The following is a 26,900-nucleotide window of genomic DNA, read 5'->3' as shown; positions in this document are numbered from 1 at the left end:
TCAGCCTCGACGTGAAGCGGACTCTCTATGAAGACCAGCACAGCGGCCTGAGAGACCCCCCACAGAGCGCCGCCGCCGAGCTGCTGGCCGAGCAGCAGCGCCGGCTGTTCACTCAGCCAGAGGAGGAGGACCCGGAGGAGGAGCTGGTACAGGACTTAGTCTTGACGGGACATGTAGGCCTTAGGGCTCACCTGTTGACGTTGTTTTGTAAAGGAGCCGGGTGACAGATCACATCTCTCTAGTGACTGTTATACGGCAGCTGTCCTGACTTTATGACAGCGTCATAGAATGTCTGGTCAGGTTCATAATCATAATTTAAGTGAAAACAATGTTTTTTAGACTCTTGTTTCACCGGCTGGTCATTCCCATGTGAGACGTTTGTGTTCCATCGTTACTTAAATCTTTTCCTCAACCTGACGTTGACTCCAGCCCACCAGGAGGACGACTACACCTCATGAAAGTCTTTAGTTTGCACTAAGGATTTTACGGGGATACCTCCCTGCCAATAAAATCATGACACCTGTCCATCAATACAATCAGGCCCTATACAATATGTTCTATCATATTATATATTCTCCTGAACTCAACTGTCAAACATGTATCAGCTTGAATTGAGGTTGACTGGAGAAAACATAACTTACTCTTTGACTTGTAAACCTTCCTGTAGAGTCTCAGACTCGTAACGCTTCAGTTCTGATGGGTTGAAGCTATTGAAAGGCGTGGTGGTGATCTTGGTGAACACGAGTACACAAGCTTTTACCAACCGTCCAACTGAAACCAGCCCAGGGAGAGCGGGCGCCCTGCTACTGCACGCTGTCTGGTTGGATTCCTGCTCTCCCCATGGTGTCAATGCTTTCCTCTCCACCTCTGGAAGTCAGGAAACAAGAGAAAGGAAACTAGCCTAGTGAACGGACCGGTCGTTTGTGTTTCAGATGGAGCCCCACTTCCCTGACGTGAGTGAGGTGGGCTTCTACCTGGAGCAGGCGGGCGTGGGTCTGGGCCGGGTGGAGCTGCAGAGGGCGTTCCTCGCCCTGAAGCAGCTGGTGGAGGCGCAGGCGCTGCCGCACTGCCGGCTGTGGGGAAAGATCCTGGGAACGGAGAGCAGCTATATCGTTGCTGAGGCCGAATACAGAGAGGGGGAGGAGGAGGAAGAGAAGAGCTCTGAAGAATTGGCTGAGGAAGAGGAGAGAGAAGCAGAGACTCAAGAGGTGAGGAAGAGGAAGGTTCTCCATCTATGTACCAGATGCTCTTCATTTATTCTCAAACTATATTTACCTCAGCTTCAAGACCTTTATTCAAAAGTATATTTTAGTAGGTATAATTAGCTGTTAATGCCATCTCCACATGTGTATGTGTCTCACACGGTGTTGTTCTCATGTGCTGCTGCTCCTCTGAGCAGAATGAATAACAGTATAATGAGCCTCATCTTTTCAAAGCTTTTCCCTCGAAGGCCAAGGTGACGCCTTCCAGCTGCTCGTGTGCTCTGGAGCAAAACTGAGGTTTTAACAATTAGACAAAAAGTGAATTTACTTACTTTGGATGAATACTAACAAAATGATCCATGTTTGAAGAGTGACAAAAATATTAACACTCTGCTGATGAGAAAAATAAACAGGAAAGAATAAGTCTCTCTACCAAGTAACTAACACTATTGTCACAGTAGCTGGTTTCATCCTCCCCATTTAAAAAGGAAGGCAGCAAAGAGATCTTTAAAGATCTCATGGAGAGATTTTAAAGTCTCTGCATGAAGAAGAGATCTTGAAAGTCTCTCCGTGAAGACGAGATCTTTAAAGTATCCCCATGAAGGAGAGATCTTTAAGGTCTCTGCATGAAGGAGAGATCTTTAAGGTCTCTGCATGAAGGAGAGATCTTTAAAGTCTCTGCATGAAGGAGAGATCTTTAAGGTCTCTGCATGAAGGAGAGATCTTTAAGGTCTCTGCATGAAGGAGAGATCTTTAAAGTCTCTGCATGAAGGAGAGATCTTTAAGGTCTCTGCATGAAGGAGAGATCTTTAAGGTCTCTGCATGAAGGAGAGATCTTTAAAGTGTCTCCGTGAAGGAGAGATCTTTAAAGTGTCTCCGTGAAGGAGAGATCTTTAAAGTCTCTGCATGAAGGAGAGATCTTTAAAGTTTCCCCATGAAGAAGAGATCTTTAAGGTCTCTGCATGAAGGCGAGATCTTTAAAGTTTCCCCATGAAGGAGAGATCTTTAAAGTCTCTGCATGAAGCTTTAAAGTCTGTTTTCTTCCAGGTGGATCCACTTCCTCAGCCCACCTACAGACCCCTCCCCGCGGTGCCGAAGGAGGACCTGGGAACCGGCGCCAACAAGTCTGTTTACTACGTGTGCAAAGAGCCGGGTCTCCCGTGGGCCAAGCTCCCTCCGGTCAGTCCGGCCCAGATCACGGCGGCTCGCCACATGCGTAAGCTGTTCACTGGGAGGCTGGACAGCCCGGTGGTCAGCTACCCGCCTTTCCCCGGGAACGAAGCCAACTACCTGAGGGCGCAGATCGCCCGCATCTCTGCCGGCACACAGGTCAGCCCCCAGGGCTTCTTCCAGGCCGGGAAGGAGGAAGGCGACGAGGAAGACGAGGCAGCCCGGGACAGCTTTGAGGGCATTTCTGCTGCCAAGATGGCGGAGTCTCTGTCCACCTGGGTGCATCACGTTCAGCACATCCTGCAGCAGGTACCGGTCTGACCCAGCAGCTGACCCTCTTCTCCTCTGATGCGTACTGACTGTTCTCTGGGCTTCTAGGGCCGCTGCACCTGGGTGAACCTGGCGGTGAAACCCGGAGAAGAATCTAATGAGGAGGGCGAGTCTGAAGAGAAGGAAGAGCCGGATGAACCGGAGCCAGAAGTCGGACCCCTTCTGTATACGCCCCTGTCCGAAGATGCAGGTCTGTCTTTGACTTTCATGACAAACCACTTGTTCAAAAGGTAGCCGATGATTTAATTTCCACATGGGATCGGGTGACCTTTTCTAATGCATTTTACATCTCCCCAAATAAACTCAGTAACGCCCAGCTGCCAAAGTTCAGATGAGGTCAGAAGGTAATCTAAATGTTGAAATGCTCATGGAGGCTTTAGCAGAAAATGCACATGAGTTCTGATTGCAACGCATTGCTGAACATGGAAAGTGTTTAAATGCATTGCTGGAAAGAAACTGAAATGTAAAACCAGACTTGGTTCCGGAACTGCGAAGCCCAAAGAAGCACTTTGGTAGAAACGCTGAAGATGAACTGAGATGCGGTGAAAAGGTGGACGTTGACATTATTCAAAGACAGTAAACAAACCTGTCATGAAGGCAACTCAATGTTTTTAATGTTTGTGTCTCAGAGATGTTCAACGTTCCTCCCTGGACCTCCAAGGTGTCCTCCACGCTCACGTCCCAGCATGCAGTAGCGGTGCAGCGCTCTAATCTTTGGCCGGGGGCGTACGCGTACGCTCGTGGAAAGTACGTGAAAGATGTGAATACTCTGACTTGCTGTGTTCCTTCTCCCAGAGTCCTGAGCACAACGTTATCGTTCACAACCCGTGTGTCTCTCATCAGGACCTTTGAGAACTTCTATGTGGGCTGGGGCCTGAAGTACGCCGGGCGAGGCTTCAGCCCCGCGGTGCCCCCGCCGCCACAGAAAGAGTACCCGAGTGGACCCGAGACCACCGAGGCCCTGGACCCCTCGCTGGAGGAGGAGCAGGTGCTGGAAGAGGCCCTGGAGGAGCAGCGAGCCGCCCAGGAAGAGATGGAGGACCTCGACGACGAGGACGACGAGGAAGATGACGACTGACAACATTACTCATTCAATATCAAGTGTTTATTTGTATAAATCAATGGCCAAATAAATCAGTTGACTCAGCAACATGTTGTACGTTCAGGTTAATGAGGGGAAACTGTGAACACGTGTCTCAAGAGCAGTGGCGGTGCGTCCATAGAGGGCGCTAGGGCGCCGCCCCTCTAAAAATTCTGCATGAAAAAAAAAAGAAGAAAAAAAATAAATAATATATATTGTCAAAAAACATCATGTACCAAATAATTTAAATAAGAAATACACCGTGTTGACGCGCTACATGTGTGTGGGAGACCGTAAGCCCCTGTCAACAACCACTTAAAACCAGTTAAATGTGACCAAATATAATGTATCGCGTTCATCGTCACTGAGGAAAGCCCCGCCCCTCTCGGGGCGCCGGACCATGTGAGTCTATGGCAGCGAGCAAACGTTTCAGGGGCGTTACGGCGAGGACAGCTTCTCATTGGCGGATGAAACGAGAATCCTCGGGCGCACAAAAGTGCTCCCTAGCCAATGACATCGTTTCTTGCGGATCGTGAGCCGGAGTCTGGGACGTCATCGGTGTGCGACGAATCAAGTTTGTGGAAAATCGGTGGACTTCGAGAGGAGAGCAGAGTTTTGCGGTTCAGCAGCAACTGTACCGTGAATGCAGATAATATGGGTGACAGTTCAGATGGCGAGAGATGGAATGCAACGGCAAGAAGCTAACAGAAAGAGGAGCGATTGGAGCGATAGTTCTGGTCACTCCGGAAATGAGTTCGGCAAGGAGAGTAAAGAAGCGAAGGCTAATGGAGCAAGAGTGAGGAAAGAGGATGAAACAGCGGAATGGAAAGTGGTAGTTGCGTTCAAAAATGAAGGGGCTCACTATCATCCGTTAAAACTGACCAGAGCTATTGAAAAGGAAATAGGGAAGATTAAGTTTGCCAAGCTTTTAAGCAACAGGCGACTGTTGATCTTTGCTACAGATCAAAGGCAAAGGGAGAAGATCCTCAAAGCGGAATCATTGAACGGAGAAAGGATCAGCAGTCATATTCCAGGGAGTGCTGCTCAACTGAGGGGTGTTATTCAGGATACTGTCAATGCCAATAGATGAGATTATCCAGGAAGTGAAAGGAGGAAAGGTAGTGAAAGCTTCCAGACTGCAAATAAATCGAGATGGTAAGAAAACTGATAGCCTATCAGTGCTGATGGAGTTTGAAAAGGTCCTAGCCAAGAAAATAAGAATAGAATATATGAGCTATGATGTTAGAGTTTATTCCAGCTCCCTGAAGAAGCTTCAAGTGCCAAAGAATGGGACATACGGCAGGGCAATGTAAGGGGAAGCAGAGGTGTGCAAGATGTGGAGGCGAGCATGAATACGGAAAATGTGGCCAAAATGTAAAAATGAAATGCTGTAACTGTGGAGGTGAACACAGTGCTGCTTTTGGAGGATGCCCAATTCAAATGCAAGCAAAGGAAGTGCAGAAATATAAAATACTCAATCAGGTGTCCTATGCGGAAGCAGTTAAAAAGGTGAAGGAAAATGGAAAAGTTACACCCAGGGAAACAATCATGAAGGAAGCGGGGAAAAGACAACCCCTTGTGGACCTTCCCCCTGCCCCGATGCAGAGTCAAATAGAGTTGAATTCATGCATAACAGAGATAAATGAGGACACGCTAATTGTTGACAAAATGTGCTTTGTGGCCTTCATCTGTAAAACTATGAACTTGGCAATTCAACAAAAGAAAAAAAGTGATAGAATTAAGACTATTGTAGAGGCAGCTATAGAGATTCTGGGGATCAAAGAAGCTAAGGCAGATTTGATTCATAAAATGTTAAATCCTCCCAACTACATGTTCAGGGTGATTAACCTCCTAATGGTGTTGCATATCCTACATATATGCCAGAAGTTTAATAGCAAATGGGCAAGAGTTCAAGAAGGTGGTGGCTGATCTGAAAGATAGGCCAGATGTTATTTGCATTCAAGAAACTTGGCTAAAGCCACAATTGGACTTTGTAATTCCAGGGAACAGCTCTGTCAGATGTGATAGAGCTGGGAAACAAGGTGGGGGGGGGGTGTGTAACATTTATTAAGGAGGTACTAGCATTTAGGAAGATTAATGTTCCAGAGCAGCATGAATGTGTTATGATAGAAGTATGCAGTCCCAGAGGAGATATCAAGGTGGTGAACTTTTATAATCCTTGTAAAAAGCTGTCTTTGGAAATGTTTCATGAGATATCAGGAAATGCTGGGGAAAGAGAAATTTGGTGTGGAGATTTTAATGCTCATAATACACTGTGGGGAAGTGAGTGCACGGATTTCAACGGAAGGGTAGTTGAAGAATTTATAGAGGAAAGAGCATTAATTTGTCTTAATGATGGAAGAGGCATTAGAGTAGATGTTACTTGAAATTCAGTATCCTTTTTAGATCTCACCTTAGTCTCAGGAAATATGAGTAATTTGTGTGAATGGAATATAATGAATGACTCTAACATAGGGAGTGATCATTACCCAATAGTATGCTCATTAAATTGTAGTATCTTTACACAGAAGGGTAATTCAACAGAAAGAAAAAGGTGTTTTCCTAAAGCTGATTGGGGAATATTTAAAGAATATTGTAGGAAGGCATGTGAAGATATAACTATTGAAGGGGATGTGGACAGCTGCGCGGGAGGAGTGACCTCCATGATTATTGGTGCTGCATCAATATGCATTCCTAAGAGTAAGGGGAATGGGAAAAAGAAAATGGTCCCATGGTGGAATGAGGAATGTAAAAATGTCATTAAAGAAATAAATCGTGCCTTCAGAAAGGTAAGACGCCTCCTGACTCGGCATAATTTGATCGACTATCAAAGAAAGAGAGCGATAGTTCGGAAAGTAATTAAGTCAGCCAAGAGGAATGCCTGGAGGAAATTCTGCTCATCTATTGGAAGAGAAATACAGGTGCGTGATGTTTGGGCAATGATCAATAAAATGAGTGGGAAAAGGAAATCAGGTATAATCCTAGTTTTGATAGACGGAGAATATCGGGCAATTACAAATAAGGAGAAAGCTGCGTTATTGGGGAAGAAGTTTGCAAATGTTCACAGTGGAAGTCATTTATATGAGATGCACAGACAGAGAAAAGAAGAAATGTTAGCAGTACATACAGACGTTAAAAAGAAAAAGGGCAGTGAGGGCACTCCCCTTGATATGGAGTTTACAATACAAGAGCTGAAAACAGCAATAGAGGGAAGTGGGGATTCTGCACCAGGACAAGACCAATTATGCTATGCTATGTTTAAACAATTACCAGAGGGAGCCTTCGAAATGGTGCTTAAACTGTTCAATATGATTTGGAGGGAAGGTGTAATGCCAAGCAGCTGGAAGAGTGCTTTGATTCTACCTTTTGGCAAACCTGGTAAAGACCTAGCTAATGCTGGCAATTACAGACCAATAGCGCTGACGTCGCACTTGTGCAAGTGGATGGAAAAGATCATCACGCGCAGATGAACTTACTTCTTAGAGCAAAGGGGCTTGCTTAATAAATCGCAGAATGGGTTTAGTAAAGGTTGATCAACAACTGACGCTTTAATAAAAGTTAGCAATGAGGCAGAGAAAGCAATAAGTATGAAGGAGGTTATGGCGATAGTTTATTTTGATATAGAGAATGCATACGACTCCATATGGAGAGAGGGCCTGTTGATTAAAATGAATAAATTGGGTATTGGTGGAAGGATGTACAACTGGGTATTAGATTTTTTGTCTAGCAGGGTATTCAAAGTAAAAGTTGGAGATGCTGTGTCAGATGAAATTAGTTTTGTAAATGGGATCCCACAAGGGGGTGTCATTAGCCCTATTCTATTTAATATTATGATTAATGACATATTTTTGGATATTGGAAGAGATATGGGCTCCCTGCTGTATGCTGATGATGGGGCGGTATGGAAAAGAGGAAAGAATATTGGGTTTGTGAGCAGTAGCATGCTAAAAGCTATAGATAAGGTTGAAAAGTGGCTGGGGGTTTAAAATGTCAGTGGATAAGTCGTGCTACATGCTATTCACCAGGAAAAGAAATGTAGTCAATTGGAATCTTAAATTATATGGACAAAGTATGGAGAGGGTAGCAGAGTTTAAATACTTAGGCTTGTGGTTTGATGGGAAATGTTTGTGGATAAAAGCACACTTGAAATATTAGATAGAATTCAGTCCAGAGCTCTCAGATTATACACGGGTGCAATTAAGTCCACACCAAACATCGCACTTCTGGTGGAAGCGGACGAACTGCCATTCAAATTAAGACGGGCCAAGCTAGCGTTGGCATATTGGGTGAAGCTAAAGGGTTCGGGAGAGGAACTTCCTGCAGTCAATGTGCTGCAGGAATGTTGGGAGTACACACACAATAAAGGGAAAGGGTTTGGGTGGAGCATCAATTCAGTAGCCAATGAGTTCGGATTAAATAAGTATGACTATGGTCCCAGTGTGATGTGGGGAAATGTTCCTCCGTGGATTTTACCAGCCAACAAGGTGGACTGATCACTCATAGAGCAAAGGAAAAAATGGGTGGGGAAAAACTGTGACATTGGACAGCAGACACAAGAATACATGAACAACACGTATTATAACTATCTGCAAATATACACCGATGGGTCGAAAGACAATGGGAATGGTCACGTGGGTGCAGGGGTATTCATAACTGAATTTAATAGGGCTATATGTAAAAGAATTAATGACAGACAGTCTGTCTTCATGGCTGAAGTTACTGCTATAATCCTGGGGCTGCAATGGGTGGAAGAGGTCAGGCCGGAGAGAGTGGTTATCTGCTCAGACTCTGCAGCAGTGTTGAACAGCATCAAGTCCAAACCATCTATACGAGAAGACTTAGTGCTGGAAATATCTATGATAATGCTGAGGCTCCAAAGGCTGGGTACTAGTGTGCATTTTTGCTGGGTTCCTGCTCATACAGGTGTGGAGGGAAATGAGAGAGCGGACAGGATCGCTAAGAAAGCACTAAAACTTAAAGAGGAGGAAATCCTGAGTATTCCGTTTGGAAAAGGGGAAGCGAAAGCTGTTATTGGAGAGGCAGTGAGGGAATTATGGCAGAGGGTTAGACAACAACTGCAAAGGAAGGCACTATCACAACATACAAAAATCCATTAATGTTAAGTTTTTCAAAGGGAAGTGTCGGAGAGAGGAGGTAATCATATCAAGGCTAAGATTGGGACACACAGGACTGAATGCAACTCTGTTTTTAATGGCAAAAGTGGGAACAGATAAGTGTATTTTTTGTAATGAGACTGAGGATGTGGAGCATGTTATCATGAAGTGTCGTAAATACAACGCTGAAAGGAAACTTTTGAAGGCAAAAATGTGTCAGCTGGGACGGAGGTGGAGTCTGGAAGGAGTTCTGGCAGCGAACCAGGTGGGTCATGAGGGTTATAGGGCTTTGGTGCGGTTTGCCAAAGATACAGGACTAGGACGCAGGATTTAGGTATAGGTTTGTTTGGGTATTAAGTAGATGGGCTGTTGATGGGTAGTGTTTTGGGTTTTGGTTTGTTGCTTTGAGGTGCTTTGTTCTTGTTTTGTTTGTTTTGTTTCTATTTGCTTTGTTGGTTTGGTTTGGTTTATTTACTTATTTATTTATTTTTATTTATTTAGTTAGTTTTGTTTCTAGTTAGTTAGAACAGTTAGTCCTGAATCTGCACACTCCGGTACAGTAGGTGGCGGTATGCACCTGGGCAAATTGGTTGCGATCCGCCAGTCAAATTTATAGAAGAAGAAGAAGAAGAAGAAGAAGAAGAAGAAGAAGACATCGTTTCTTATTGCAACGTGGTTGGACTATTCGTCGAATCAGAGACCTTTATCATTCCCTCACAGCCCACACAGCTCCCATGTAGCTACGAGCAACACTAGCAGAGACTTTGATTGTGTTAGCATGGCGACTGAAAACTCTGTGGTATCTCTACGTGAAACACCTTTCAACCGACGGTCAGGTGTTGACAAGAAGAGGCTGAAAGAGTTGGGACCCGAACGTCCGGATTTTTTTTCCGGTGTGTGTGTGTGTGTCATAGCTCCAGGCTATGAGCCATCAAGACACACAAAACATAGTTTTTTGTCAACTCTGATTGTTGGCTTTTGTCTGTAGTATGAAGCCTGGTTGTAGTAGATATTCCCCACATCTTATCTGTCTCTCTATATATTTATCTGTAGGTTGGTGACACCATACTTGGACACACCAGGGAACGCGTTGCCTTCAAAGACCACCTCACCAGTGCCTCCTTACTGCAGGGCCCCAGTTTAAATGTCTTTACAAGCAGTGGGGCCTACTCTGTCAAAGAACCAATGTGATGCCTCTCTTTCTGACTCTATTCTGCTCTAAACCTCTTTCATGTGAGGGTGTGGGCACCTCTTTTATTCTGTAAACCTCTGAAACCCAACCCAATGTTTCTTAAACCTGCTCTGAACCTCTCATGCCCAAAGTTACAGTTTGTTGATAGTTGTTATTGGACAGTGTTGAGCACTAAAGCTTTGTTTTTTAGAATATTCTACTCAAAACCTCTTTTCTTCTCATTGTGGAGTGCTATTTAAACTGCGCCCCCCCCCCGCCCCAAAAAAATCACCAGCCGCCACTGGTCAAGAGGATCTATGACCCACATGTTCATGACCTGGTTCCCTGTGGAACTATGTGTTCAGATGTTGGTTACATCACAGAGCCATGTGTTACTGACAGAGGTGGAGCTGCCGTCCACCAGGAGGCCACACAGGTGGTGGTGACAGGTGTAACCCACAGGAATGAGAGGGTTCCTACAGAGAAGGATGTGGTGGTTCTGCTCTGTGGAACCACCTGAAGGTTGCAGTCCTCTGGGTCATTGGGTTCCTCTCAGGGTTCGACACAGCCAGCAGAGGGGCAGCTGCAGGGTCCAATATGTCCAAATAGTTCTCACAGTTGTGGTTTGAGATGGAACAACGTCATGAGTGTAATGGAGTTTAAGCCTTTAAAAGAACTGTGTGGACGAGCTCATTCTGTGTGGACGAGCTCACACCTGTGACGTCAGTGAGTCACCAGGTGAATCACTGACGTCACAACCACAGTGGGGGTCAAGTCGGTCAAATCTACCCGGCATGCATTGTGCGGTGATCGCTTGTGCGCAGGCCCGGCTCATCTCAAGCAGCCAATCAGCGTGTCGCTGGAGCTACACGTCATCAAACGCTGCCGGAAGTGGCCGGTCACACGTCGATGCTGTAACAACAGAGAGCTGCAGAAATGGCGACCTGCGCCAACATGCTCCTCGCTGCCCGACACCTCGCTGCCCGAGTCCCGCAGAGCAGCCTCAGCCGGTCCGCGGGGCTCCGGTCCGGTCCGAGCCGGCTCCCCTCTCCGCGGGGCTTCTCCAGCCTCCCGGCAGGCACCGCGCTGGCAGCGGGCTGCAGAGGGGCCGTCCCGCGGCACCGCTGGATGCGGGTCGGGGTCTTCCTGCGTGGACAGACGGGTTTCCTCACGGCGACCTCTGGACCCTCCATGACCCAGGACCGGATGCTCGGGAACCGGGCCGGCGGCGCGGGCTTCTCCGGGCAGGACGGCGGGGACAGCGCGGGCTCTGGGGGAGAGGAGTCCGGGGACGGGGCGCCGTACGGCCCGCAGGTCACCGCCCTGACCCCCATGCTGGTCCCGGAGATGTTCCCCAACGTGCCGCTAATCGCCGTGAGCAGGAACCCCGTGTTCCCGCGCTTCATCAAGATCATAGAGGTGAGGCCCTCAAGGACACGGGGAGACCCGGGTCTCTGTGCGGGGAGACCCGGGTCTCTGTGCGGGGAGACCCGGGTCTCTGTGCGGGGAGACCCGGGTCTCTGTGCGGGGGGACCCGGGTCTCTGTGCGGGGGGACCCGGATCTCTGTGCGGGGAGACCCGGGTCTCTGTGCGGGGAGACCCGGGTCTCTGTGCGGGGAGACCCGGGTCTCTGTGCGGGGAGACCCGGGTCTCTGTGCGGGGAGACCCGGGTCTCTGTGCGGGGAGACCCGGGTCATGTTCATGCGTTACATGCGTTATATGTTGCATGTTTATATGTTCATGTGTTATATGTTCATCACAATCAGATTGCTCCATCAGACAATTTTTTTAAATTGCAATCACTTAGAACAATGAAAATATAGTTCTATCTGTGCAAATAATAACTAATATTTAGTTACTACTAAATAGCTCATTGTGGAAAACTAAGCTATTTATTTTGTTGCCAAACAGACTGAGTGAGATGTGTGAGCATCAGGTTGTGTCAGCATTAGTGGAGCAGTGAGCTGCTTTCCTCCACACATCTGTTATAGACGGGGTTGTAGATTTGATACGACTCTCAATTCATGCTCCATGTCGAGCTGAGATCTGTTTTGAGAGAGCAGCAGCGGAAAAGACCTCGCGGAGACTTCTGGCAAAAGTTGGCGAGTCCTGCAGTGTAACCTGTTAACGGCGTACCGTAACCTTGTGGGTCCAGAGAGCTGCTCTGGGTCCAGAGAGCTGCTCTGGGTCCAGAGAGCTGCTCTGGGTCCAGAGAGCTGCTCTGGGTTCAGAGAGCTGCTCTGGGTCCAGAGAGCTGCTCTGTGTCCAGAGAGCTGCTCTGGGTCCAGAGAGCTGCTCTGGGTCCAGAGAGCTGCTCTGGGTCCAGAGAGCTGCTCTGTGTCCAGAGAGCTGCTCTGTGTCCAGAGAGCTGCTCTGGGTCCAGAGAGCTGCTCTGGGTCCAGAGAGCTGCTCTGGGTCCAGAGAGCTGCTCCGTGTCCAGAGAGCTGCTCCGTGTCCAGAGAGCTGCTCCGTGTCCAGAGAGCTGCTCCGTGTCCAGAGAGCTGCTCTGGGTTCAGAGAGCTGCTCCGGTTCTCCTCACAGGAGAGCTGCTGTTGCATCTTCACCCTGGGAGCGTTTAAAACACAGATATAGCGCTCTGCTTTTCACACAACATTTTTTGACGCTGTGTGTGTGTGTGTGTGTGTGTGTGTGTGTGTGTGTGTGTGTGTGTGTGTGTGTGTGTGTGTGTGTGTGTGTGTGTGTGCAGCTGAAAAGGCAATGTTCCTGAGGTGGAAGAAGGTAGTTTGGTGATGTGGTTGGCGTGGGGGAGGAAAGAGAGGGTGGGGTCGAGGATGATGCAGAGGTTGCGGACCTGGGTGGAGGGGTGACGATGGAGCCATCAATGTTCAGAGAGAAGGTCTGGGCTGAGCGGGTGAGGGAGATAGGGCCGATGATGAGCATTTCAGATTTATTAGAGTTGAGTTTGAGACAGTTTTGTTGCATCCATGATTTTATATCAGTGAGACAGAAGGTGAGAGTGAGACAGGAGGTGAGAGTGAGACAGGAGGTGAGAGTGGAGTGGGTGGCAGAGGTGATGGTCTTGGAAGAGAGGTAGAGTTGGGTGTCGTCAGCGTAGCAGTGAAAATTGAGACCTTGACGACGGATGATTTGTCCAAGGGGAAGGATGAAGAGGAGGGGACCAAGCACATAACCTTGGGGGACACCGTGGGTGACTGGGGAGGATTTACAGTTATTTATGGCAATGAATTGATGTCGGTCTGAGAGATACAAGGTGAACCAGGAGAGGACAGTGCCAGTTATACCAAGGGAGTGCTGGAGACGTGAGAGGAGGATGGAGTGGTTGATGGTGTCGAAGGCGGCACTGAGGTAAAGGAGGATGGGGGGGGAGTGATGTTACATGTGCAGACGGAATGTTCCATAATCCTTCAAAAGGAAGGGGTCATTCCAGTGGTCGTCTGGGGAATCACCAAACAGGAGTTTTGGGAATGCCTAATGTCTTAAATAAATAAATAAAGCACCATCTGTACTTGTACAGATCTTTTCATGTCTTTCACCACTCACAGTGCTGTCACACTACATGTCATCGTTCACACAGTGATGAGGGCCCTGCCACTGCCTATTTAGGACTAACATTACATACACCACAGGAACTGCTGTGCATGAATAATGTGTATGAGCAATCTGGGGTCAAGTGTCTTGCCCACGGACACATGCAGTACGCAAGTAGTACACATGCAGTACACATTAGGGCTGGGCGGTATGGCCAAAAATTCATATCACGGTATTTTGTAAGATTCTGGCGGTTTCACGGTATATCACAGTATTTTTTTCCCGAATAAACACATTAATTTATTGATGCCGAATTGCAGCCGGCAGGCAGCAACATTTAATGTTTGCAGTCACAGATGCGTGTACAGCGGTCTGAGCTACTTACATCTCATTCATAGAAGTTGACTCATGGTTTGAAATAAATGACATCACCAAAATGCATGCTGGGTAAAGCCCGCCCACTCAGCCGCACAGGAAGAGACTTCTTCCTGCACTAGAAGAGTCTTCTTGTGTGGGCGGTGTCATTTACCCAGCATGCATTTTGGCAATGTTGTTTCTTTCAAACCATGAGTCAAGTGAGTTAACATGCGACATAAGCATATGCGCCGTACCCCACATGCACAGCCCTAGTACACATGCAGTACACTACACATGCAGTACACTTCATGTAGTACACTACACATGCAGTACACTACACATGCAGTACACTTCATGTAGTAGTGAACATTCCGTATGCTCGTGTGTGACGTCTGTGTTTATCCTGTCAGGTGAAGAACAAGGCGCTGATGGAGCTGCTGAGGAGGAAGGTCCGTCTGGCTCAGCCGTACGCTGGAGTCTTCCTGAAGAGAGACGATCAGTAAGTGATGCGTCTCCTCCTCATTGACGATCAGTAAGTGATGCGTCTCCTCATTGACGATCAGTAAGTGATGCGTCTCCTCCTCTTTGACGATCAGTAAGTGATGCGTCTCCTCCTCATTGACGATCAGTAAGTGATGCGTCTCCTCATTGACGATCAGTAAGTGATGCGTCTCCTCATTGACGTTCAGTAAGTGATGCGTCTCCTCATTGACGATCAGTAAGTGATGCGTCTCCTCATTGACGATCAGTAAGTGATGCGTCTCCTCATTGACGATCAGTAAGTGATACGTCTCCTCATTGACGATCAGTAAGTGATGCGTCTCCTCATTGACGATCAGTAAGTGATGCGTCTCCTCATTGACGATCAGTAAGTGATGTGTCTCCTCATTGACGATCAGTAAGTGATGCGTCTCCTCATTGACGATCAGTAAGTGATGCGTCTCCTCATTGACGATCAGTAAGTGATGCGTCTCCTCATTGACGATCAGTAAGTGATGTGTCTCCTCATTGACGATCAGTAAGTGATGCGTCTCTTCCTCATTGACGATCAGTAAGTGATGCGTCTCCTCCTCATTGACGATCAGTAAGTGATGCGTCTCCTCCTCATTGACGATCAGTAAGTGATGCGTCTCCTCCTCATTGACGATCAGTAAGTGATGCGTCTCCTCATTGACGATCAGTAAGTGATGCGTCTCCTCATTGACGATCAGTAAGTGATGCGTCTCCTCATTGACGATCAGTAAGTGATGCGTCTCCTCCTCATTGACGATCAGTAAGTGATGCGTCTCCTCCTCATTGACGATCAGTAAGTGATGCGTCTCCTCCTCATTGACGATCAGTAAGTGATGCGTCTCCTCCTCATTGACGATCAGTAAGTGATGCGTCTCCTCATTGACGATCAGTAAGTGATACGTCTCCTCCTCATTGACGATCAGTAAGTGATGCGTCTCCTCATTGACGATCAGTAAGTGATGCGTCTCCTCCTCATTGACGATCAGTAAGTGATACGTCTCCTCATTGACGATCAGTAAGTGATACGTCTCCTCATTGACGATCAGTAAGTGATACGTCTCCTCATTGACGATCAGTAAGTGATGTGTCTCCTCATTGACGATCAGTAAGTGATGTGTCTCCTCATTGACGATCAGTAAGTGATGCGTCTCCTCATTGACGATCAGTAAGTGATGAGTCTCCTCATTGACGATCAGTAAGTGATGCGTCTCCTCATTGACGATCAGTAAGTGATGCGTCTCCTCATTGACGATCAGTAAGTGATACGTCTCCTCATTGACGATCAGTAAGTGATGTGTCTCCTCATTGACGATCAGTAAGTGATGCGTCTCCTCATTGACGATCAGTAAGTGATGCGTCTCCTCATTGACGATCAGTAAGTGATACGTCTCCTCATTGACGATCAGTAAGTGATACGTCTCCTCATTGACGATCAGTAAGTGATGCGTCTCCTCATTGACGATCAGTAAGTGATGTGTCTCCTCATTGACGATCAGTAAGTGATGCGTCTCCTCATTGACGATCAGTAAGTGATGCGTCTCCTCATTGACGATCAGTAAGTGATACGTCTCCTCATTGACGATCAGTAAGTGATACGTCTCCTCATTGACGATCAGTAAGTGATACGTCTCCTCATTGACGATCAGTTAGTGATGTGTCTCCTCATCAGGCCCGTAGAGATTACCCCCACAGCCCCCGCACCGCGGGGGGGCCTTGCAGGGACAGGGGGCCTCGCGTGGCAATTATTATTATTTATTTTTTTCCAACTTTCCGCGACGCAAGTAACGTTTCACAAAATCGCTCGTAACTATCCTTTAAAACAACGGATTTCAAGAATAAACACATCTCCGTGACCGTGCGGGCATGTAGGAGTCGAACGGCTCCATCTAGATCCGTACCAGCCACCTATAAGTAACTTTAAATTCCGTCAACCACCGGAGATTTTTTTTATTTTACATTTCTGGGTCCAGCATTTCCCCTGTGAAATGGACGATCTTTGATCCACCTCAGACGGCACATGCGCAGTCTACTGAAGAGAATGCACCCGGGCTTCTGGGAAATGTAGTTTTCCTATAGAACTTTGACGTTTTTCATTTTTGAACCGATTTACACAGTTTTTCCCCTGAAAAGTCTTCAAATGACCTCAACACTTTGTTTTTGTGTGGTTTCATTGCATATTCGGGTTCTTTAGGCTCTGTTCTTTCTAACAAGGGGTGTATTAGTATGTGAGACCTTGATTAGGGTCTGAAGCACACATTTTGAACATGTCGGAAACCGCTCGAAAAGCATTTTTCTGCCATTCTTAATTAGATCATGCTGGATGTTCATAGTTATGATAAAAATATGTTATAAACGCTTTTTTTTAAAAATATACATTTTCTTCACAAGAAAATTCTGAAAAAAAGATATAAAATAATACAAGTATTAGAACTCATTTGTGGTTCATACGACTATTTAAAAACGTAATCTTGAGACGCTCCCCCAGTACCGGGGGAATGGGTCTTCACAGTTTGCTATTTGACAGTTGACTGTTGCCATGTGAACGATGCCTGGTTTGTGTACGTTCCAAACTTCCTTTGCTTCCCGATCTCTGTGGCCGTCAAAATAAAAGTCCCATTCACCGTTGACACTTAAATCATATTCTGTGACGGAGGATAAGGGAGAGCCAGGCGTGTGCCAAGGTTCTGCAAGTCCAGCAAAGTCAGGCTGTAGTGAGGAGGCCTCGGGTAGCAGTGAGGAGGCCTCGGGTAGCAGTGAGGAGGCCTCGGGTAGCAGTGAGGAGGCCTCGGGTAGCAGTGAGGAGGCCTCGGGTAGCAGTGAGGAGGCCTCAGGTAGCCGTGAGGAGGCCTCGGGTAGCAGTGAGGAGGCCTCGGGTAGCAGTGAGGAGGCCTCGGGTAGCCGTGAGGAGGCCTCGGGTAGCCGTGAGGAGGCCTCGGGTAGCCGTGAGGAGGCCTCGGGTAGCAGTGAGGAGGCCTCGGGTAGCAGTGAGGAGGCCTCGGGTAGCAGTGAGGAGGCCTCGGGTAGCCGTGAGGAGGCCTCGGGTAGCCGTGAGGAGGCCTCGGGTAGCCGTGAGGAGGCCTCGGGTAGCCTTGAGGAGGCCTCGGCTAGCCTTGAGGAGGCCTCGGCTAGCAGTGAGGAGGCCTCGGCTAGCAGTGAGGAGGCCTCGGGTAGCAGTGAGGAGGCCTCGGGTAGCCGTGAGGAGGCCTCGGCTAGCAGTGAGGAGGCCTCGGGTAGCCGTGCGACAGAGTCAGATGAAACTTCTAATACTGCACTTTACCCTGGTGACCGGGCACATTTCCTGGTGGATATTACTGATGCTGACATGAAAAAGTTCATTTTAAGGCAGGGACCATGTAAATGTGAAGGTCCGTATCCTAAAGACAAAAAGGGGAGATGTTTTTCTAAAGATTTGTATCATAGTGTCAAAAAAAGGAACTAAGATACAACACAAATGGCTGTGTTACTCCCCCAAAATTGACAGAGTATATTGTGAGCCCTGTTGGCTTTTTGGTAAGAGAAGATCTGCATGCCATAACAGTGCCTGGACTACGGGAATAAATGATTGGCAAGGACTGTCTAGAAAAATAAAAGAGCACAAACACACTCGCTCACATACCTGTTCATTTATCTTTGGATAATGACCGCCGGACAATACATTAGCCCTTATATATGGGGGGTGGGAAGTGATGCGTCTCCTCCTCATTGACGATCAGTAAGTGATGCGTCTCCTCCTCATTGACGATCAGTAAGTGATGCGTCTCCTCCTCATTAAAGATCAGTTAGTGATGCGTCTCCTCCTCATTGACGATCAGTAAGTGATGCGTCTCCTCATTGACGATCAGTAAGTGATGAGTCTCCTTCTCATTGACGATCAGTAAGTGATGAGTCTCCTCCTCATTGACGATCAGTAAGTGATGCGTCTCCTCATTGACATTCAGTAAGTGATGCGTCTCGTCATTGACGATCAGTAAGTGATGCGTCTCCTCCTCATTGACGATCAGTAAGTGATGCGTCTCCTCATTGACGATCAGTAAGTGATGAGTCTCCTTCTCATTGACGATCAGTTAGTGATGCGTCTCCTCATTGACGATCAGTTAGTGATGCGTCTCCTTCTCATTGACGATCAGTTAGTGATGCGTCTCCTCATTGACGATCAGTTAGTGATGCGTCTCCTCATTGACGATCAGTTAGTGATGCGTCTCCTCATTGACGATCAGTTAGTGATGCGTCTCCTCATTGACGATCAGTAAGTGATGCGTCTCCTCATTGACGATCAGTAAGTGATGCGTCTCCTCATTGACGATCAGTAAGTGATGCGTCTCCTCATTGACGATCAGTTAGTGATGCGTCTCCTCATTGACGATCAGTAAGTGATGCGTCTCCTCATTGACGATCAGTTAGTGATGCGTCTCCTCATTGACGATCAGTAAGTGATGCGTCTCCTCCTCATTGACGATCAGTAAGTGATGCGTCTCCTCCTCATTGACGATCAGTAAGTGATGAGTCTCCTCCTCATTGACGATCAGTTAGTGATGCGTCTCCTCATTGACGATCAGTAAGTGATGCGTCTCCTCCTCATTGACGATCAGTAAGTGATGCGTCTCCTCATTGACGATCAGTAAGTGATGAGTCTCCTTCTCATTGACGATCAGTTAGTGATGCGTCTCCTCATTGACGATCAGTAAGTGATGAGTCTCCTTCTCATTGACGATCAGTAAGTGATGTGTCTCCTCATTGACGATCAGTAAATGATGCGTCTCCTCCTCATTGACGATCAGTAAGTGATGCGTCTCCTCATTGACGATCAGTTAGTGATGCGTCTCCTTCTCATTGACGATCAGTTAGTGATGCGTCTCCTCATTGACGATCAGTTAGTGATGCGTCTCCTCATTGACGATCAGTTAGTGATGCGTCTCCTCATTGACGATCAGTTAGTGATGCGTCTCCTCATTGACGATCAGTAAGTGATGCGTCTCCTCATTGACGATCAGTAAGTGATGCGTCTCCTCCTCATTGACGATCAGTAAGTGATGCGTCTCCTCCTCATTGACGATCAGTAAGTGATGAGTCTCCTCCTCATTGACGATCAGTTAGTGATGCGTCTCCTCATTGACGATCAGTAAGTGATGCGTCTCCTCCTCATTGACGATCAGTAAGTGATGCGTCTCCTCATTGACGATCAGTAAGTGATGAGTCTCCTTCTCATTGACGATCAGTTAGTGATGCGTCTCCTCATTGACGATCAGTAAGTGATGAGTCTCCTTCTCATTGACGATCAGTAAGTGATGTGTCTCCTCATTGACGATCAGTAAGTGATGTGTCTCCTCATTGACGATCAGTAAGTGATGCGTCTCCTCCTCTTTGACGATCAGTAAGTGATGCGTCTCCTCATTGACATTCAGTAAGTGATGCGTCTCCTTCTCATTGACGATCAGTTAGTGATGCGTCTCCTCATTGACGATCAGTAAGTGATGAGTCTCCTTCTCATTGACGATCAGTAAGTGATGTGTCTCCTCATTGACGATCAGTAAGTGATGAGTCTCCTTCTCATTGACGATCAGTTAGTGATGCGTCTCCTCATTGACGATCAGTAAGTGATGAGTCTCCTTCTCATTGACGATCAGTAAGTGATGTGTCTCCTCATTGACGATCAGTTAGTGATGCGTCTCCTCATTGACGATCAGTAAGTGATGCGTCTCCTCATTGACGATCAGTAAGTGATGCGTCTCCTCATTGACGATCAGTAAGTGATGCGTCTCCTCATTGACGATCAGTTAGTGATGCGTCTCCTCATTGACGATCAGTTAGTGATGCGTCTCCTCATTGACGATCAGTAAGTGATGCGTCTCCTCCTCATTGACAATCAGTAAGTGATGCGTCTCCTCCTCATTAACGATCAGTAAGTGATGCGTCTCCTCATTGACGATCAGTAAGTGATGCGTCTCCTCATTGACGATCAGTAAGTGATGAGTCTCCTTCTCATTGACGATCAGTAAGTGATGTGTCTCCTCATTGACGATCAGTTAGTGATGCGTCTCCTCATTGACGATCAGTAAGTGATGCGTCTCCTCATTGACGATCAGTAAGTGATGCGTCTCCTCATTGACGATCAGTAAGTGATGCGTCTCCTCATTGACGATCAGTTAGTGATGCGTCTCCTCATTGACGATCAGTAAGTGATGCGTCTCCTCCTCATTGACGATCAGTAAGTGATGCGTCTCCTCCTCATTAACGATCAGTAAGTGATGCGTCTCCTCATTGACGATCAGTAAGTGATGAGTCTCCTTCTCATTGACGATCAGTTAGTGATGCGTCTCCTCATTGACGATCAGTAAGTGATGAGTCTCCTTCTCATTGACGATCAGTAAGTGATGTGTCTCCTCATTGACGATCAGTAAGTGATGTGTCTCCTCATTGACGATCAGTAAGTGATGCGTCTCCTCCTCATTGACGATCAGTAAGTGATGCGTCTCCTCATTGACATTCAGTAAGTGATGCGTCTCCTTCTCATTGACGATCAGTTAGTGATGCGTCTCCTCATTGACGATCAGTAAGTGATGAGTCTCCTTCTCATTGACGATCAGTAAGTGATGTGTCTCCTCATTGACGATCAGTAAGTGATGAGTCTCCTTCTCATTGACGATCAGTTAGTGATGCGTCTCCTCATTGACGATCAGTAAGTGATGAGTCTCCTTCTCATTGACGATCAGTAAGTGATGTGTCTCCTCATTGACGATCAGTTAGTGATGCGTCTCCTCATTGACGATCAGTAAGTGATGCGTCTCCTCATTGACGATCAGTAAGTGATGCGTCTCCTCATTGACGATCAGTAAGTGATGCGTCTCCTCATTGACGATCAGTTAGTGATGCGTCTCCTCATTGACGATCAGTAAGTGATGCGTCTCCTCCTCATTGACGATCAGTAAGTGATGCGTCTCCTCCTCATTGACGATCAGTAAGTGATGAGTCTCCTCCTCATTGACGATCAGTTAGTGATGCGTCTCCTCATTGACGATCAGTAAGTGATGCGTCTCCTCCTCATTGACGATCAGTAAGTGATGCGTCTCCTCATTGACATTCAGTAAGTGATGCGTCTCCTCATTGACGATCAGTAAGTGATGCGTCTCCTCCTCATTAAAGATCAGTTAGTGATGCGTCTCCTCCTCATTGACGATCAGTAAGTGATGCGTCTCCTCCTCATTGACGATCAGTAAGTGATGCGTCTCCTCCTCATTAACGATCAGTAAGTGATGCGTCTCCTCATTGACGATCAGTAAGTGATGCGTCTCCTCATTGACGATCAGTAAGTGATGAGTCTCCTCCTCATTAAAGATCAGTTAGTGATGCGTCTCCTCCTCATTAAAGATCAGTTAGTGATGCGTCTCCTCATTGACGATCAGTAAGTTTTGAGTCTCCTCATTGACGATCAGTAAGTGATGAGTCTCCTCCTCATTGACGATCAGTAAGTGATGAGTCTCCTCCTCATTGACGATCAGTAAGTGATGAGTCTCCTCATTGACGATCAGTAAGTGATGCGTCTCCTCCTCATTGACGATCAGTAAGTGATGCGTCTCCTCCTCATTGACGATCAGTTAGTGATGCGTCTCCTCCTCATTGACGATCAGTTAGTGATGCGTCTCCTCCTCATTGACGATCAGTTAGTGATGCGTCTCCTCCTCATTGACGATCAGTTAGTGATGCGTCTCCTCCTCATTGACGATCAGTTAGTGATGCGTCTCCTCCTCATTGACGATCAGTTAGTGATGCGTCTCCTCCTCATTAACGATCAGTAAGTGATGCGTCTCCTCATTGACGATCAGTAAGTGATGCGTCTCCTCATTGACGATCAGTAAGTGATGAGTCTTCTCCTCATTGACGATCAGTAAGTGATGAGTCTCCTCCTCATTAAAGATCAGTTAGTGATGCGTCTCCTCATTGACGATCAGTAAGTGATGCGTCTCCTCCTCATTAAAGATCAGTTAGTGATGCGTCTCCTCCTCATTAAAGATCAGTTAGTGATGCGTCTCCTCATTGGTGGTCGGCCTGAAGAGAGCTTTGCTCCTCGACTCTCCACTCATACTTCACCTGGCAGGATGTCTTGTAAACAGACATCTGGTCTCCTGTCATTAGGGAGCAATCCCCACAATACCATTTTATTGCAAGTTTAAACATTTTACAGTATGTAGAGAATAGCGGTATCAAACCTTTCCAGATATTGTGATTTGTTACCATTTTTCAACTAGTTTATGGGGTGTCACGGCAAATGTATACCTGAACAGGTTTTAAGTCTTTTTAAGCTGGACCGTCGAAAAACCCAAACTTATCTTTAAAGTATTAATTCTTGCAAGAAGGAGAGATGGTGCGTAGAGGGCTTTGTCTGCGTCCTGCAGCCTCACGTGAGCATCAGGCCTTTATTGGTCCAGGAGAAGAGGATGTACTAGAGACGGCTGCTACAGAAACTATGCAGCTTGATAGTTTTCTCAACAACAAACTTCACTTCATCAGTTGACATAAGAATCGAAGATACTCATAGAATTACAAATTGGTCGCAATCACAGCTTTTCTGACGTCACTGTCACAAATACGATACTTAAGTCAAAATACCATTTTATTGCAAGTTTAAACATTTTACAATATGCAGAGTATAGCGGTATCAAACATTGCCCTATATTGTGATTTATTACAGATATTCCACTGCAAATGATGCAGTTTGTGAACATCTGTTTTATTTAATAAGATAAAGTTGTTATTGTTTCATGAAAAGTTGTTGTCATAATGAATATGCTTTTAAAAGAAAGACTCAAAATATAAGCAGGCATACATACAGGCATCTATATAAATGTTTATTCTTTTAATCAAACTATTGTCTCATTCATTTGTGTCATTTAAGGTTTACTGTATGCTTTGTGTTCTCATTGTTAGTTTAAATACTACATTTACTCACTTTTTACTGTTTACACCCAGATTTCACTAAATGTTTGTCATGACATTTGGTTTGAAGTCATGGAAAAGTCATGAAATCCATTGGTCAGAATGTGTCTGAACCCTGCTAATCAGTGACTCAGAGCTGGACATGCTGCCTGTTACCATGTCTGTGTGTTGGCAGCAATGAGTGTTTCTGTCTCTTGCAGGGATGAGTTGGATGTGGTGGAGTCTCTAGATGCCGTCTATTCTACAGGGACCTTTGTTCAGATTCATGAGATGCAGGACCTGGGAGACAAGCTGAGGATGATCGTCATGGGACACCGCAGGTTAGAGACGCTCGCTTCTTTAGTAAAAGGCATCGTGGTGGTTGGAATGAAAACCTGGAGACTTAGCTCCCCACTGTTGCATTGTGTAGACCTCCATTATATACGACATTGCTACCCTCTGGTCTGTCAGGATCCGGATCACCAGACAGCTGGAGATGGAGCCTGAAGAGGCCGCGGCGGCCCCTGTATGGTCAGAGTCCGAGTCCGAATCCCAACCCAAACCTCCATCGAGACGCAAAGCCAAACGCAGCCGCAAGGAGCAAGCAGGTTCTCCTACGGAGACGCTTGAGGACAAGGTCTGTAAATGACCCTTACATGCCACACTGTAGCCTTCTACACATGTTTCAGTGTGACCCTCACATGCCACACTGTAGCCTTCTACACATGTTTCAGTATGACCCTCACATGCCACACTGTAGCCTTCTACACATGTTTCAGTGTGACCCTCACATGCCACACTGTAGCCTTCTACACATGTTTCAGTGTGACCCTCTCATGCCACACTGTAGCCTTCTACACATGTTTCAGTATGACCCTCACATGCCACACTGTAGCCTTCTACACATGTTTAAGTATGACCCTCTCATGCCACACTGTAGCCTTCTACACATGTTTCAGTGTGACCCTCACATGCCACACTGTAGCCTTCTACACATGTTTCAGTATGACCCTCTCATGCCACACTGTAGCCTTCTACACATGTTTCAGTATGACGCTCTCAAGCAGCATGCAGACGCCCAGTCTGATGACTGTTGCCATCTTTTCAACTTCCGTCCACCAAGTTTAAAAAAAAAAAAATGTTTCAGCTGTGAAGCTATGAAGTGAGTCAGCACACATTGATCTGAACATTTTTAGGCATATTTATTACATGAACATTTGGCCATCGAGTGAATGACCTGTTGCACAAATAAAAGGCAGAGGAATAGCAAACAGACAAAGTGGGCAACTGCCCAAGATACCAGGTTCACTAATGTTAGCTAGTTTTGGGAAGTTTATTTATTACAAAATTATAAAGAAATTGGTCTAACAAGAAAAAGGTCTAACAAGACCAGTACAGAGACAAGTCCTTTATTAGCACTAAGGTCTAACAAGACCAGAACAGAGACAAGTCCTTTATCAGCACTAAGGTCTAATAAGACCAGAACGGAGACAAGTCCTTTATTAGCACTAAGGTCTAACAAGACCAGTACAGAGACAAGTCCTTTATCAGCACTAAGGTCTAACAAGACCAGAACAGAGACAAGTCCTTTATCAGCACTAAGGTCTAACAAGACCAGAGACAAGTCCTTTATCAGCACTAAGGTCTAACAAGACCAGTACAGAGACAAGTCCTTTATCAGCACTAAGGTCTAACAAGACCAGTACAGAGACAAGTCCTTTATCAGCACTAAGGTCTAACAAGACCAGAACAGAGACAAGTCCTTTATCAGCACTAAGGTCTAACAAGACCAGTACAGAGACAAGTCCTTTATCAGCACTAAGGTCTAACAAGACCAGAACAGAGACAAGTCCTTTATCAGCACTAAGGTCTAACAAGACCAGTACAGAGACAAGTCCTTTATCAGCACTAAGGTCTAACAAGACCAGTACAGAGACAAGTCCTTTATCAGCACTAAGGTCTAATAAGACCAGTACAGAGACAAGTCCCCTATCTGATGCAACTAGAAGGTCATTAGTAATTGTCACTAGTGTATCTGTGCTATGATGCTTTTTAAATCCTCACTGAAACTTCTCAAATAAACTATTGTTATGTAAAAAGTCTCACAACTGGTTTGCGACTACCTTCTCCAGTATCTTAGAGAGGAAGGGAAGGTTAGAGATAGGTCTGTAGTTAGCCAACACCTCTGGATCCAGAGTGGGCTTCTTAAGAAGAGGTTTAATTACAGCTACTTTAAAAGACTGTGGTACATGACCCGTTAGTAAAGACCCATTGATTATATCTAGTAGAGAGGTACTAACAAAAGGTAAAACTTCCTTAAACAGCTTCGTAAATGCAGTTTGGTCTGTACACTTTCACAACTATGCTTTTACTGTATTTTATTATTACAACTCAAAATAAAATAAGAATCGATCAAACTAACTTTGTAAACAGTTGAACTATCTAACTAACTGTATTGTTTGTTCATTAGTGGTGGGAGATAAAGTTGTTGTGGTTTTTATTTATTTTCTCGTTGACTGTTGTAGGTTTCAGAAGCAGAACTGAGTCCAGAGCTTCAGCCTCTGCCGGCCTCCAACATCCTGATGGTAGAAGTGGACAACATTCAACATGAACAGTTCACAGTCACAGAGGAGGTCAAGGTACAAACACACACTACATGTGACACCAGTGCGATGGCACATTTCATCAAGTGATTATTTCTGATGGTCGTATTAAAACCTGAATATGTGTAATGTTTGTTTTGCAGGCGCTGACAGCAGAGATAGTGAAGACCATCAGAGACATCATTGCATTGAACCCCCTCTACAGGTCAGTCATCAGTCACAATATGTTCAGTATGTATGTAGGTTTTTATATACATTATTCATCATGCTTATGATATAGGTCTGCATTAACGTCTGTAAAGCAATTTAGAAATGTTACTAGCGTTTGTGTTAAAACGTATGACCTGTTTGTATCTGTGAGAAGACCTTCATTTGAGGGGTGAAAGCTTTACATCTTCATTCTATATTTAATTGAACTGATCACTACATGACCGGAGATCAAGTCAGACCTGGTCAGGCCAGTCATGCGCGCTATCCTGGTTTTGATTATCTTACAATATGATGATTGGTGGAACATGGTGCTTAGCTTGTTGTAAGTAGTGGATTCCTTTTACAATGAAATACAGCATTGGACAATAATCTACATTGAGCATCTGAAATTAATAAAAAAAAAATGTCCAATCATATATGAGCAAATTATATAGTATGCAATATGTAAAGATTCTAGTCTAAAGTCATCAGATCCAGTTGCTGCCAGTCGTTTTCATAAAGATCTAAATGTTTGCGGCTGGCCTCACAGTTCAACCGGAACTTGTGTGTTGACCTAAGGAAGTGATGAACCTGAGGTTTTGTTGTCCAGCGTTAGCTCACCTCAAAGGGAACTCGAGGTGAGCTAACGCTGGACAACAAAGCCAACCTCAGGTTCATCACTTCCTTCTTCATCCCCACTCCTGTACTTTACAAGTCTCCTTTACAAGGCTGCTGAATTCATTCTTTTTG

At 46.1% G+C, this 26,900-nt stretch overlaps 2 protein-coding genes across 2 annotated transcripts in view; both read left to right on the top strand.

The window, feature by feature from the left end:
* rsph4a (radial spoke head component 4A) overlaps positions 1 to 3,780 on the top strand; it is a gene marked incomplete at both ends in the record, with an annotated part of 5,399 nt that extends 1,619 nt beyond the window's left edge. The window contains 6 exons of the mRNA XM_079221456.1: positions 1 to 146; positions 933 to 1,208; positions 2,250 to 2,681; positions 2,751 to 2,892; positions 3,332 to 3,449; positions 3,546 to 3,780. The exon at positions 1 to 146 is cut by the window's left edge and continues 77 nt beyond it. Coding sequence (XP_079077582.1) covers positions 1 to 146; positions 933 to 1,208; positions 2,250 to 2,681; positions 2,751 to 2,892; positions 3,332 to 3,449; positions 3,546 to 3,780 — 1,349 coding nt within the window. The remainder of the gene's footprint in view (positions 147 to 932; positions 1,209 to 2,249; positions 2,682 to 2,750; positions 2,893 to 3,331; positions 3,450 to 3,545) is intronic.
* Positions 3,781 to 11,004: 7,224 nt separating this feature from the next.
* The window catches only part of lonp1 (lon peptidase 1, mitochondrial), a gene marked incomplete at its 5' end in the record, with an annotated part of 35,768 nt that continues 19,872 nt past the window's right edge, over positions 11,005 to 26,900 (top strand). The window contains 6 exons of the mRNA XM_079221455.1: positions 11,005 to 11,487; positions 14,346 to 14,434; positions 23,580 to 23,699; positions 23,830 to 23,995; positions 25,884 to 25,997; positions 26,105 to 26,166. Of these exons, the coding sequence (XP_079077581.1) occupies positions 11,005 to 11,487; positions 14,346 to 14,434; positions 23,580 to 23,699; positions 23,830 to 23,995; positions 25,884 to 25,997; positions 26,105 to 26,166 (1,034 nt within the window). The remainder of the gene's footprint in view (positions 11,488 to 14,345; positions 14,435 to 23,579; positions 23,700 to 23,829; positions 23,996 to 25,883; positions 25,998 to 26,104; positions 26,167 to 26,900) is intronic.

This window comes from Taurulus bubalis (genome assembly GCF_910589615.1).
Source record: "Taurulus bubalis genome assembly, chromosome: 7".
Classification (NCBI taxonomy): Eukaryota; Metazoa; Chordata; class Actinopteri; order Perciformes; family Cottidae; genus Taurulus; species Taurulus bubalis.
This window is presented reverse-complemented; position numbering and strand designations above follow the sequence as displayed.